The sequence below is a fragment of the Leucopleurus acutus genome (genome assembly GCF_964270905.1).
Source record: "Leucopleurus acutus genome assembly, chromosome: 20".
Classification (NCBI taxonomy): domain Eukaryota; kingdom Metazoa; phylum Chordata; class Mammalia; order Artiodactyla; family Delphinidae; genus Leucopleurus; species Leucopleurus acutus.
This window is the reverse complement of record NC_139162.1, coordinates 4393442-4407579: the sequence shown is the minus strand read 5'-3', so window position 1 is coordinate 4407579 and position 14138 is coordinate 4393442. Positions and strand designations below refer to the sequence as shown.

The window sequence follows — 14138 nt, the reverse complement described above, 5'->3', positions numbered from 1 at the left end:
CGGTCCCCCAGGCCCGGGACCATGCCTGTCCCTCCACGCCGTGTCCCCGCGCCTAAGACGGCGGGCGACACCCAGTAGGCATTTCGCGGTGCGTGACTGTGAGTGGCCCGCCTGGGCCACAAGCGAGTCCTGCGGCCGGGTGGACAGCTGGGCGAGGCTGGGCGAGGACGCCGCGCCCCCCGCGCCCCCCGCGCAGGCCCCGCCCGCCTGGGGCGGGCCCCGCCCCCGCGCCGCCAGAGCCCACCCCCTCCCGGCCGCCGCCATTGGCCGCGCGCGCCTCCGCCCTCGGCCTCGCACTTCCTGGCGGAGCCATGGCCGCGCACCCGGCCGGCCCACGGGCTCCGACGCCCGGGCCCCGCCGCCCCGCCCGCCCGGCCCCGCCGCTCGGAGTCCCCGCGCCGCGCCCGTAGCGCGCCCTCCCAGGTGGGCCTCCGCGCGCACCCCGCTCCTGCCCGGGCCGAGAGCCGCGCGCCGTCCGGGGGCTGGGGCCGGGGCGGGGGGCGGGCCTGCCTCGGGAGGGCCCCCGGCCCCGCGAGCTGCGACCCGGTTCCGCCCCCGGGATCTCTTTGTGCTCGGGGGGTGGATCGCGGGGCCGGGGGCGAGCGGAGGGGCCGCCGCGGGGCCGGGGGGGGGTGGAGAGGGGGCCGCCGCCCCCTCAGGTGAGACAGGTGCGGCCTGTGCGGCCGGCCCGCGCGGCCCAGGTGAGTGACTGTCCTCGCGTCCCGCCGCGGGCGCCAGCCCCGGGCGCAACCCAGCTCCGCCTCCTCGCAGCCGGCTCGAGCCCGCCCGGGCGGCCGTTGTGCCGGCGGTTCCGCCAGGGGGTGCTGGGTCCGAGCGAGCGACAGAGGCGTCCCCGGAGACCCTGCGGGCGAGACCCGGGATGGGTGGGTGCCGGCGGGCGTCCGCGTCCACCTCCACGACGCTGTTTCCCGGAAAGCTGCGGTCGGGCACGTTCAGGGTCGAAACCCGGGGAAGGAGCCGGGAGAGGAGGCTCCGTGGGGACCCTCCCGTCCGGACGCGGCCTCGGTTCCCGTGTTTACTAAAAGACCTTTTACGCCTCACTGGGGATCGCCACCGTCCCTGCGTGTGGCCTTGACCCCTCACCTGCTTGCAGAAAGCGCAGGAGGCAGCTAATATCCACACTCCTGTAGCAGTGAGCCCCAGACCACTTTCCCGCAGACGAAAGGGAGCCTCCACAAGGGGATACTCTCTTTAGAAATCTTGGCCTAGAAAAGAAAGCTCTTAGCACTAAAGGCAGACCTGAGCCCTGGCTGGCTGCCTGCGGTGGTGCAGACTGTCTGCTGTGTGACCTTGGGCGGGGCCGCACGGCCACCTGAGCCTGGGTGTCAGAAACGATGGTGGCACCTGTCTCAGAGGGTGAAGGTGAAACAAGGAAGTCAGAGGTGAGCAGTAGGTTGGATGCTGGTGTCCTTCTCTTCCCTCTCTGAGCCCCCCAGCATCCTAGGAGCAGACAGAAAGGACAGGGGTGGGGACAGCTGGTCTTTGTCACAAAGTTGCTAGTTTGTCGAGAGAAATCTCGTTGTCCCTTCCTTCCCCCCAGGGAGCTGGCAGGGTGGACTGTGCCTGGATTTGTCCCCCCATCCTCCGTGGGAGCGCTGGAGCCCCCTCTGTGTGTCCCTGATTATCTTGACACAGAGCTGACTCCTTGTCACGTTGTTCCTTTTTAGCAAAGGCTGTGTGTTCAGTAGGTAACAGATTGACTCTTTTCAACTCCCCTAGCAGCGGGAAGACTTCCTCCTTAAACCCTCAGTCCCAGTATGCGACTTGTGCCCATATTGCTAGGTTAATCCTTCCTCTGTGTGCCCCCCATCCTCCAAGGTCCCCCAAAGCCCGGCTCTGTGCTGTTAGTGGGTTGCTTGACTTTTCAAAACTGGAAGAAACCTTAACATCCCCTGATGCACCAGCCCAGTCCGTAGATTGAACCATGAAGTCTACAGAGGTTAAGTTGCTTGGTCAAGTTTATCCTGCATGTTCCAGCTGGGGCATGGGCTCCCCCTGCAGAGGTTTCCTGCCTATGCCTGTGGGCATTTTTTTAATGGTCAAGTGAAATAGCCCAGGGATTGAGAGCAGGAAAGCCTCCTTAGGTCTGCTTCTTCCTGTGTGTGACGCTGGGCAAGTTACTTCCCCTCACTGCCATCAGCTTCTTCCTTTATAAACTGAGGATAATAATAGTGCTGTCCTGGTGGGCTTGTTGTGGGGATTAAATCAGTGAGACACAGAAAACACTTAAGACAGTGCCTGTGTCTAGAATGTATTTTATACTTGGTAGTCATCACTGCATCATATCCTTAACTTCATGAAATTTTAAAAGTATGAGATTCTTAAAGATTAGGCCACATTCAACCAGGCATCCCAGTGAAGGGCCCATGTCTGTCCAGTTTTGAAGCCGGACAGACTCAGGTTTGATTCCCAGCCATTCACTAGCTTTGTGACCTTGAGCTCAATATCCTCATCGATAAAATGGGTTAAGTGACATCAGCCCCGCCAGATAGTTGTGGGAGTTTAATGAGATAGCACATGTCAGCTTGGTTCCAGGGTCATAGTCTGGGTTCTGAAATGATAACTGTTGTCATTATAATCTTGATCTCTCGAAAAGGCCTAATTCAGCTCAAGCATCCAAAGGTAGGTACTTGTAGGAGGTGGGCTAAAAGACGTGATGAGGTGAAAAAGGAACACTTATTAAATGTTCTATCTGATTCTAACCCTCTGATTTTTCCAGCTCTCGGAGTAAGGGAGTTCTTTGTAGTACAGTGTTTTCTCCCTCTTTCCTCCATGTGACTGTTTCGCTCTTGCTGTCACTGATACCTGCCAGCAGAGCCTGCGATTCATGAATGACCTCGAGTTATTACTACACGCTCAGAAGTCCTGTTCTTGTCGCAGGGCTGCGATCTTGTTTATGATGGAGGGAAGCCGGCAGACGCGAGTGTCTCGGCCGTCCAAGATCAGCGAATCCTCAAAGGTCTGTGAATGGGTCGCTCACCGCCTGTGCACATTGCCAAGGAAGCATGAGATTTTTCTGATGAGCTCATTCTTATTGCGCAGACTGATTTTCTGTTCTTGGTGTTGGTGTTAATCTCCTTAACAATGACTAGAGGTGGCACAGGCAAGGAGTGGAAAAATCATAAAATCAGAGAGAGCAGGGGTTGGGGGGTGCGAGGGATGTTAGAAACACAACTGACTCGTTTATCCAACACCTGGCATCTACAGGACAGGGTGGACGCTGTGGGATGTGTGTTTCCACTTGGGGCTCAAAAAATCCAAGACTGTGTCCGTGGAGAAGCCAGTCCACAACCTTATAGTGGGGGCAGCACTTTGTGTACCTGGATGTTAAGGGCCCAGAGTCTTCCCCGGTCGTGACCTTCTGAGACCCTAGGAGCCAGTGAGGGTGGGTTCTCCATGGCGAGGCTACCTACCTGTGGCACACGGACTACATCAGACTCACCCTGGGAGACGGGGAGGGGGCAGGTGTCTCATGAGAAGCGCATATGCCCGGCCCCACCCCAGACGTGCTAAATTAAAATCTCAGAGCAGGACCTGCAAATCTGTACCTTCAGCAAACTCTTCAGGTGACTTGGAGCGGTCCCTTTCCCCACAGCTGCTGTAGATAAGGTTTGGGGGACCAGTTGGTGAGACAGTCCCAATTTACACCTGTCTCTTTATGAATATTAATAACACCCTTTTCTTTCTTTATTTTTTAATTATTTTTTCGGCCGCACCGCAGCTTGTGGGATCTTAGTTCCCCGACCACCCATTGAACCCTGGCCCTCGGCAGTGAAAGTGCAGAGTCCTAACCGCGGGACCGCCAGGGAATTTTTTTAAAGTGTCCTTTTTTGAAGATTAAATGTCATGTTTACCGTAGATCATGCATTCTCCATGGGGCTGATATTGCTTACAAGGAGATGAAATGGGTTCTTGGGTGTCTGGAAAGAATTTTACTCTTTTAAAGTATAAAGCTATACATATAATACACACACAGATATATAGACTATATATTATGTGTTTAAATGACATGGCAAGCTATATAGAAAAAAAATATCTTAAAAGCAGACTGAAAAAAAGATGAAATACCATTTTAGATAAAGGGAGTTGGGAGCAGCCTATAGATAAGAGGAGAAGAAGGGGGAACGAGGTTCGACAGGTGTGTAAAAAAGAAAAACGGGGTGTAATTTTCAGGGGAGGTTGGTCCTCCTGAGAAATGCTCTCGTGTTTCCATTTGAGTTGACTGAGAAGACTCTTGCCAAAGCCCGGCTTTATCTACTGCGAAACCCCAGAAGGGTCTTGCTGCTGACTCAAAGGGGCTTTGTCTGGGAGCTTGGCTGCAGAGACAGCGTAGCTTTCTAAGCTCGGCAGCACTAGAAATCTTTGTGCCTCCAAGCCAGCTTCTGAGCTTGTCTCTCTCTGAATTGAAGCTTTTAGGAATAGGCTTCTCTGTCCCTTGGTTCATTGTATTTATGTTCCTAACTCTTTATATTTAAAAAGTGCCCAAATCATAATGTACCCTTGATTTTCTAGACATTGAACACACCCAGTTAAAGAACAGTATCAAACCCTTCCAGCCCCTACAATCAAGACAGCCACTCGCCCAGCTTCCAGCCCTGCAGTTTTGCCTGCCCTTGAACTTATATACATGGAGTCGGGGTGGGTCCCCTGGGTGCCTGGCTCGTTACTCTTGTCACCCTGCCTCTGAGGTTCAACCTGGTTGCTGCACGTGCGGGTAGATCGTGCCCTTCTCGGAGCGGTGGAGTCTTCCATTGTGTGGCGGCCGCTGTTCATTTATCTGCTCTAAAATGTGTTGATCCACTCTGATGCTGAATTCTTTTTTATTTTTTAATTATTTATTTAGTTTGTTTGTTTATTTATTTGGCCATGCCGCGCAGCTTGCAGGATCTTAGTTCCCCGACCGGGGATCGAACCCGTGCCCCCTGTGGTAGAATCACGGAGTCCTAACCACTGGACCGCCAGGGAAGTCCCTGAGCTCTTTTCTAACATAAGATACCCCATACCTGCTTTCCGCCCAGTGTTAGATCCTGAGTTTCTTCACCTGATTAAGGTGCTAAAGTAAGAAACAAAGGAATGAACAGGGTTAATACCACTGGGGAATGTTGCAGGTCGGAGTTTCTAAATTATATGAAATTTCAGTTGCAACTCAGTTACTGATGCCAGTTTAACGTTGGGAAGTCACGTTTGTCTGTTTTTAGTTCTGGTCTCTGCTGCTGTGCTAAATAACCAGAAATGGGCTGTAGTCAAGACCCAGGTAAAGAATTAAACTTGCCCATTTAGCCTGGAGACCCAGCTGTAGAAACAGTGGCTGCCGTCTCCCCTGCCCTGGCTCGCTGCAGCAGGTGGCTCCCCTGGTAGCTGTCATCTGGGGCTCTCCCCAGTCCCCGCCCCTCCCCAGGGCTGTTTCCCTTTTCACGCGGTAGCCTGGGGGCGTGTGTGCCCCTTTTTAAGCGGGGTAATTCCAGCACCCTCACCAGCTTGGAAACAACCAGGAGCCCATGGTGGGCTGACAGCCCACCTGATGCCCCTCACTTGCTTCTCTAGGACACTAGCCTTCACTGTTACTCGGTAGCTTGCCGCTGTAGTGCCTTTTTCATTGCCTTCCTTCAGTCCGCACCCAAGAGAGGCCCCAAGCCAGTATGTGTTGAAGCCCAGACCAGGCCAGCCTGGCTCTCTCTGAATAACCAGGATAGAGGGAGATACCTGTGTATGTGGACCTTCGGGAAACCATCCTGTAATGTAAGGTAGGAGAGCTTGGCTCTGTAAACTGGGAAGGGAAGGAAGCTTTAGGGAACGTCTGTTTGGTACCCTCAGAATGTGAGGACATTGCCCGAGACTGTTGCACAGACAGAGCGATTGATGTGGGAATTGGCCGGACGGGGAAGAACCACGGGAAATAAAGTGCCCCAATTACTAAAGCATTGGAGGCGGTAAGGAGCAGATTTGGAAGGGAAGAAAAAACCACCCCCCTGCCGTAGGACACATGTTGAGAAGTAACCCAGAAGGACCTGTGCACCAGTCACCCAGCTGCTCACACCTGCTGAGCCCTCACCCACCTGTGTTCCTTTCCACCACCACTTCCCCTCGGGCTTAATGCCTGCCCCGCCCCTTTCCCCAGTCGTCCCTGAATCGCCCTGCTACCTAGTTGGTATTTCTGAATGGTCTGTTTTTCCATATGTTGAATTTTTTTTTTGTTTTTATAGGGAATAAATAAAGCAGTGTGAAATATCCTAATTAGTTCTTCCAGGGTATAGAAACCGTTGTCTGGGTCTGATTTTTCTTTGCATCTTCAAAAGCCCAGGGCAGGCAGATAACAGTCAAGCAATGTCCACCAACCTGAATTTATTGAATTAATTCCTATTAACTATTCATATTAATAGATTCGTTAATTCCAGTGTAGCGTGGTGATTAAAGGTTTGGGCTCTGGGATCAGACCTAGGTTCAAATCCCAGCCCCGCCCCTCAGTCCCTGTGGGACTTTGGGCAAGTTCCTTAGTCTCTCTGAAGCTCACTTTTCCTCCTCTGGAATAAGGGGGTTACAACTGACGTTCCGTTGGAGGGTTCCTGGGATGCTCAAATGAGAGTGTGCAGGCGAGTGCACAGTGCGGTCTGCGGCACATACAGCTCCCGGGAAAAGACAGCGTTCCTGCAATTTACATACATTTTCTGGCAATGACTGTTGAAGCCGTGTCTCTGAAAGTAAGATTCCCCAGAGTACGTTAGTCTGGATATATTGCAGAGTCTCTGGGCCCCTCTAGCTCCCTGGACTGGTCTCTGTAGCATAGCTGTCGGCACCGCGACTCCGTGGGAACTGACGGTCACAGCTGCTGACTTTGCTCCCGCTGTCCCCGGGCCAGCTCTGCGCTATGTTCTGGCTCATGACCCCTCCCCCGCACCAAACCTGGGGGAGACCAGGAGCCGAGGCTCAGAGGCTGCTCGGGACTCCCCCAGGTCACACAGCTGCAGAGCAGTGGCGCTGGGGTTCCACCAGCTCCTGTCCGACTTGAGAGGCCACGCCCCAGGCAACTTCACCCTCCCGATAGGACAGCGTTTTCGAACCTATGTGCCGTGACCCACACACACTAAGGAGGAAAGAGAGACCGGGAAGGGAGGAAACTTTGGGGAATCCCGTTTACAAAGAAGGAGGAGAGAGGGAAAACGAAACAAAGGGAAAAAGAAAGATTGAGTTAAAAATTTTATTTGTAAAGAAGGGAGGAAATATACAAACACATATGCACACGTACAGGGAAACACCCTGACTTTCTGCGAGGTGCTGTGACACCTTGTTGCCTGTTCTCTTATTCCACTGTATGTCAGTGTTGGTCGCATAGCGCTAGCTGGGCCGCTGCGGTGTGGGGGCGGGTTGGCGGCCCCCTCCCCTCCTGACGCGCGCTCTCCACCGCCACCGCAGGCATACCGCTGGGCCGACCACTCAAACACGGTGCTGCAGCGGCTGAACGAGCAGCGCCTGCGCGGCCTCTTCTGCGACGTGGTCCTGGTGGCCGACGAGCAGCGCGTGCCAGCCCACCGCAACCTGCTGGCAGTGTGCAGCGACTACTTCAACTCCATGTTCACCCTCGGCATGCGCGAGGCCTTCCAGAAGGAGGTGGAGCTGATCGGCGCCTCCTACGTCGGGCTCAAGGCCGTGGTGGACTTCCTGTACGGCGGGGAGCTGGTGCTGGACGGTGGCAACATCGACTACGTCCTGGAGACAGCCCACCTGCTGCAGATCTGGACGGTGGTGGACTTCTGCTGCGAGTACCTGGAGCAGGAGGTGAGCGAGGACAATTACCTGTACCTGCAGAAGCTGGCCTCCATCTACAGCCTCAGGCGGCTGGACGCCTTCCTTGACGGCTTCATCCTCAGCCGCTTCGGCACGCTGTCCTTCACGCCCGACTTCCTGCAGAACGTCTCCGTGCAGAAGCTGTGCGCCTACCTGGGCAGCAGCCAGGTGCAGCGGGAGTGCGAGCACGACCTGCTGCAGGCGGCCCTGCAGTGGCTGACGCAGCGGCCCGAGCGCGAGGCCCACGCCTACCAGGTGCTGGAGAACATCCACTTCCCGCTCATCCCCAAGAACGACCTGCTGCACCGCGTCAAGCCGGCCGTGTGCTCACTGCTGCCCCGCGAGGCCAACTGCGAGGGCTTCATCGAGGAGGCCGTGCGCTACCACAACAGCCTGGCGGCCCAGCCGGTCATGCAGACCAAGCGCACGGCCCTCCGCACCACCCAGGAGTGCCTGCTGTTTGTGGGCGGCGAGGTCTCCGAGCGGTGTCTGGAGCTCAGCGACGACACCTGCTACCTGGACGCCCAGAGCGAGCAGTGGGTCAAGGAGACTCCCCTGCCGGCCCGGCGGAGCCACCACTGCGTCGCCGTGCTGGGCGGGTTCATCTTCATCGCTGGCGGCAGCTTCTCACGGGACAACGGAGGGGATGCGGCATCCAATCTTCTTTATAGGTATGACCCCCGCTGTAAACAGTGGATCAAGGTGAGATTAAAGCCAGATTATTTCTTTACTCTTGAGGACTTTTGATCTCCTTAACCTTAGCCTTGACTGCCCCCCACCCCCTCCTCTCGGGCCTTGACCACCACCCTGCTTCTGAACGAGGTGTGACGATAAAGTGACAAGCCACATCGTTCCCCCCACCCCCCGGTTGGGGGCGGTGAGGGCTGACCGGCCACCTTCTGCAGGGACGGTCGGTGTCCAGAGCATCGCCGTGCAGTAGAACTTTCTTCACCGACAGAACCGTTCTTCATCTGCGCCATCCGATACGGTAGCCACCAGCCGCGTGTGGCAGTTGAGCGCTTGAAACGTGGCCCGTGGGACTGAAGAACTGAGTTTTCCATTTTATTTCATTATCACTAATTTACATCTGAGTGTAAATGGCCACAGGAGGCTAGTGGCTACCATATTGGATGACACCGGTCTGGAAGACTGACCCAGAGTTCTGACAACCTCCCCGTGTCTCAGAGTCTCCGCCGAGTTCCTCTTTGGGGCAGGTTTGGAGCTTGTCAAGGGGGCCACGAAGGCTCACACCTGCTGGGAGTCGTGGCCCTTCGGCAGGTGTGCCAGCTGATTCCGGGACAGGCCTGGGTCTTGATGTCAGACCCAGCTTCGTGCCCCAACTTGGCTAAATCGTAGCTGGGGGTTTCAGACCGGTTCCTTACCCACTCCAAATTTCAGCTTCTCCCTCTGGAAACGGGTGGGGGGATGCTGACCTTCCGGGGTCGGTGGTTGTAGCTCACGTTGATTGGCACATGTGCTCCTTTCCTCCCAAGAACCAGATGGCCACCCATGAAAGTCTGTCTCAATCTTTATACTCACACCTCAGTCTTCTTACTTAACTCGGTGCTTTTCTGAGCTCAAGGCTCAGAAGGGACTTGGGTGACCTTTTGATTTTATTCTCAAAACTCTAAAACCAAGGTGTAAGTCTTGCACTTGCAGTAGAAGGAGGCTTGCAGCTTTGAAGCCCGTCCTCCAAACCTTCATCGCGGTCGCAGCCTGACATGGGCTCCTGCAGGACCATGTTCATTCGTGTGTTCTGCTTGGATGATTTAGAAAAGAAAGAGAAAGACTTGGGTCTTCCATTGCTAATTTTCTGTGGAGCACCACTTTCTGCCCATCAACACGGATGAGAATCAGCATTAAGTTTTAAAATATCTGATTGTGGGGGGGTGAGGGGAAAGATGAACTTTTATTTCAGGAAACCACTACATCAGCAGTTCTGACCTGTGTGTGCTGCAGAATTCCAGTCCACAAGGTCGGCCACGTGGCCAGACAGGTTTGGGGAAGTGAATTCTCCGTCCCTCTCTTGGGGATTCACGAGGTCTCGAGGGTCCTGGGGGCCCTAAGAAATCCCGCCTACAGAGCCCCCCTTTCTTCAGGTTTGGCTCCCTTCCCCAGGCTCACGTGGCCACCACCTCACCTTCCGGGGCTGTGCCTTTCATGGAGCATGTTTGGGGGTGCGGTGCTGGATGTTGACGCTGACCCGAGTTTGGGGAAGGGAAGGTACAGGTGTCTCGCCTCCGCAGGTGGCCTCCATGAACCAGCGCCGCGTGGATTTCTACTTGGCCTCCATCGAAGACATGCTGGTGGCCGTCGGTGGCCGGAATGAGAATGGAGCTCTCTCGTCGGTAGAGACCTACAGTCCCAAGACCGACTCCTGGTCCTATGTGGCCGGCTTGCCAAGGTGATTGGGGTTTTGTGGCAGACCCTACAGACGTGGAGGCTTTGGGGTTACAGTTGAGCCCACCTCCCTTTCTGGATACTTTGGCCTTCCAATTCCAGGAAGAATCTCCTGGCTTGTAAAAACAGCGTGGGGAGCAGAGGGCACGGTTGTCAGGGTGCCTGTTCTGGGCCGTCGGAGTGCAAGTGTCAGCTCTGCCACTGAGACAAACATCCCTCTGTTTCTGAATCTCCTCACTTCCTGAGTTTCGGGGAAATGAGTGCTGAGTTCAGAGAGTGAGAGATTTACTGCAAATCCGTCTGACTTTGGGCAGGAGGAGTACAGAGGGTGAGGGTTCTCTACCCTCCATCTGACTCCAGCAAGTGTCTTCACCCCACACTCTCTCTTTTTCCTCATCTGTAAAGGGGATGTGATGTCAGTACCACCCTGTCAGGGTGTCCGCTCACTGCCTTTGTTATTGTCACGGGCTTAGCAGAGGCGCCGCCATTGATTGGAGCAGCTCCCCATGGTAGAAGCTGCACGGCCCCTCCAGTCCCCGCCCCTCCCCCCGCCCCACAGTAAGGACCACCTCAGGTAAAGGTTCCAAGAAGCCGATGAAGTAACACCTGGACACCTGTGGATAAGGTGATTGGACAATCATGATAGTAGCTGTTGATCACCACGTGCCAGACTGGGCCATGCGCTTGATGTGATGAGTCCCTTGATATCCACAGTGATCCAGTGGGGTGGGTAGTAACCCATGTCGTGGATTACCCAAACCCGAATGCCCGGGAATGGAGAGCTCAACCGTATAACTCCTGACCCTGTCCTAGGCAAAGCAAGACCTGTGTTCTCCCAGGTTCAGGTCTTGTGTACCACCCCACTTTACAGATGGAGAAGGGAGACTTAATTACATAAGAGCATCTGCCTCTGTCACTTTCTCCAGGCCAGCTGGGGTGGTTTGTGTACCTTAAGTGCGACAACACTATCGTTATTTTTTCTAAGTGGACCATTGATGTCCAGAGTTGGAATAAACGTAATCCACGATGCTGCTGTCATTAGGGCATGCATGCCCCACATTTGTTCCGTTTGTTTACTCATACCTTTTTTCATTCATTGACTTGTATAATGAGACCTCCACAAACCCACAGCCCAACCCAAGAGTCGAAGACGTTGAACGGTAGCCCACCTGCCTGGGACCCATTTGCCCCGTGTGCTCTTCTCCCATCCGTTTGCTTCCCGCCTCCAGCTAAGGAATCACCGTCCTGAATGTCGTGACGCCATTCCCTTTTTGTTCCACCTTTGTGTGCACTTTTTTTGCTGTTGGTAATTTCTTCTTTGTCTTTATATAGATCTCATTTTTTAGAGTGATTTTAGGTGTAGAGAAAATTGAGCAGAAAGTACAGAGGTTGCCAGGCGCACCCAGCTTCCCCCGTTGCAGTGACTGGTACATTGTTTCCAGCTAATGCACCGAAGTCGACGCGTTAGCTAAGCTCTCTAGTTTACATTAGCTAAGCTCTCTAGTTTACATCAGGCTCCCTCTCTGCGTTGTGCATTCCGCGGGTTTTGACACGTGTATGATGATGTGTATCCGTGATTACAGTGTCGTACAGCATAGTCCCAGTGCCCGGAGAATCCCTCGAGCTCCATCTTTTCATCCCTCCCTGCTTCCCCTGAGCCGCTGGCAGCCACTGATACTTACTGTCCCTGTAGGGCTGACTTTTCCAGACGGTCGTGTAATTGGAGCTGCAGTTTGTCGCAGGCCCTGCTTGATGTGTGATGGGACCAGGGCCACACGTGTGCCTCAGTGGCGTAGCGTTTCTAGCCCTAATGAGACAGATGCGGTCTTGTGATGATGCCCACTTCTCAGATGGGCAGAGAGAGGACAGAGCTGCCCGTGTGTCACCTGCCCTGCTCCATCTGTCACCCCCTCCCATCCTCACCACCCCCTCAGAGGGCAGCTTGTCCCCACTTTGCTGAGGAGAAGACCGGGTCCCCGGCTCACAGAGGCCCAGCCTGTGCAGCACTGAGCTCCCGCTCTGTCTCTGTCGGTCCGTCCATCCATCTATCTCTCCACAGGTTCACGTACGGCCACGCGGGCACCATCTACAAAGACTTCGTGTACATCTCAGGGGGCCACGACTACCAGATCGGCCCCTACCGCAAGAACCTGCTGTGCTACGACCACCGGACAGACGTGTGGGAAGAACGGCGGCCCATGACCACGGCGCGTGGCTGGCACAGCATGTGCAGCCTGGGGGACAGCATCTACTCCATCGGCGGCAGCGACGACAGCCTCGAGTCCATGGAGCGCTTCGACGTGCTGGGCGTGGAGGCCTACAGCCCGCAGTGCAACCAGTGGACCCGCGTGGCACCACTGCTGCACGCCAATAGCGAGTCGGGGGTGGCCGTGTGGGAGGGCCGCATCTACATCCTGGGCGGCTACAGCTGGGAGAACACGGCCTTCTCCAAGACGGTGCAGGTCTACGACCGCGAAAAGGACAAGTGGAGCAAGGGCACCGACCTGCCCAAGGCCATCGCCGGCGTGTCCGCCTGCGTGTGCGCCCTGAAGCCACGGCTGGAGGACAAGAAGAAGAAGGGCAAGGGCAAGAGGCCGCAGGACCGCGGCCAGTGACGCCGCCGACGCCGCCTACGGCGCGTCTGGAGACCAGCAGCCACTTGGTAGAATCCCAGAACCATTATCAACGACTTAGCAGCTTTTTTTACTTTTATGATTCTTGGTATTTCTATGATATCACAGTAACCGATTAAATATTCTGTATGACTTGACATATTATCTTGCTTGAATAATTAAAGCGGGGCCCAGGCAGGAGCGACCCCTGTGTCTGTGCAGGGCTGCTTCCCACGTTGCGAACCCCCATGGGTGACCCCCCCGACGGTCCCCCAGAGAGCAGCCAGGGCAGGGGTGACGCAGAAATTTTCCTATCGAAACGAAGGGCTGCGGTGGGACATTACAGATTCCCTAGTCCACGCCTCCCCAAACCTGGCTGAGCTTTGAAGAAAACAGGTTCCTGAGCCCCACCTCAGAACTATCGAGTCTGAAACTACCAGGAGTGGTGTAGGGGAGCCTAGAAACTCCTTTAGCCAGTCCCTGGGACTACTGAGCGTCGGCCATGTTCGGAAATCATTGGCAAGGGCGACATGCCAGGTGGAGCACAGAGACCCATAGAGGGTGCCTGCGTGACCGAGAGCCACCAGCTCGCCAGCGGTCAGGCGAGCCGTGGGACTTCTCACCAGGGAGGCCTCCCCACTGGGATTCCTTGCTCAGATGACTGCTGCTTCTAAATAATCCTGTTTCTCCTGGTTGGTGGTCTTCCCGAATTCTAAGAGGGGGTCGGTAATCAAGGAAGAACGGTAAAAAAGGGCGCCTTATTCTGTGATTTGTGCTCTCGTCTTTTTACCGCTTCTTTTTTCTGGAACCCGCCGTTTCTCAGATTACGATGTACTGAGCCCCACAGATCTCCATTTATCACTCAGGAAAGAAAAAGGGAGCCCGCAGAATGTGCCATTGTTTTCTGTGACTCCAGCTCAGAAGCCACGGGAAGCTCCACGCGAGTGAGTGAGGGCCCGTGGATCCCCAACAAGGGAAGGTTGTCCGAGCATCTCCCTCGACGCCGGCGCCGGATCCTGGTCGCGGCCGTCCGCTGCCGAGTAGTTGTGTGCTGGGCGCCAACTTCTTTAACAAGTCATGAGCTGTTTCCCCCTTCATTAAGTGACAGATGAGACAACGGGCAGGTCTCCTGCCAGGGGTTCAGCTCCCTCAGTCTATATAAGCTGTGAAAGTGGATTCCGCACCACCTCGTGAGATGCGTGACCGGCCCGGCCCGGTTCCTGCAGTTACCGGAACTCACAACAGTAGCGTGTGCCGTTTAAGGAGAGTTTGAGACTCGTGCCCAAGCCGCTGTGTCACACCAGGACGACGGGCATGGGGTGG

General features: G+C 55.3%; 1 protein-coding gene across 2 annotated transcripts; it reads left to right on the top strand.

The window, feature by feature from the left end:
* The first annotated feature begins 341 nt into the window (after positions 1 to 341).
* On the top strand, positions 342 to 13232 carry KLHL36 (kelch like family member 36). 2 transcript variants are annotated; one of them, XM_082862292.1, is made up of 5 exons: positions 342 to 423; positions 2902 to 2980; positions 7432 to 8505; positions 10050 to 10207; positions 12263 to 13232. In XM_082862292.1, the coding sequence occupies exons 2-5, from the start codon at positions 2918 to 2920 to the stop codon at positions 12816 to 12818; spliced, it is 1851 nt and encodes a 616-aa protein (XP_082718418.1). In that variant the 5' UTR covers positions 342 to 423; positions 2902 to 2917; the 3' UTR covers positions 12819 to 13232. The 2 variants fall into 2 exon arrangements, with proteins under 2 accessions (XP_082718418.1, XP_082718417.1); XM_082862291.1 differs by lacking the exon at positions 342 to 423 and having other exon boundaries at positions 2828 to 2980.
* Positions 13233 to 14138: the final 906 nt, after the last annotated feature.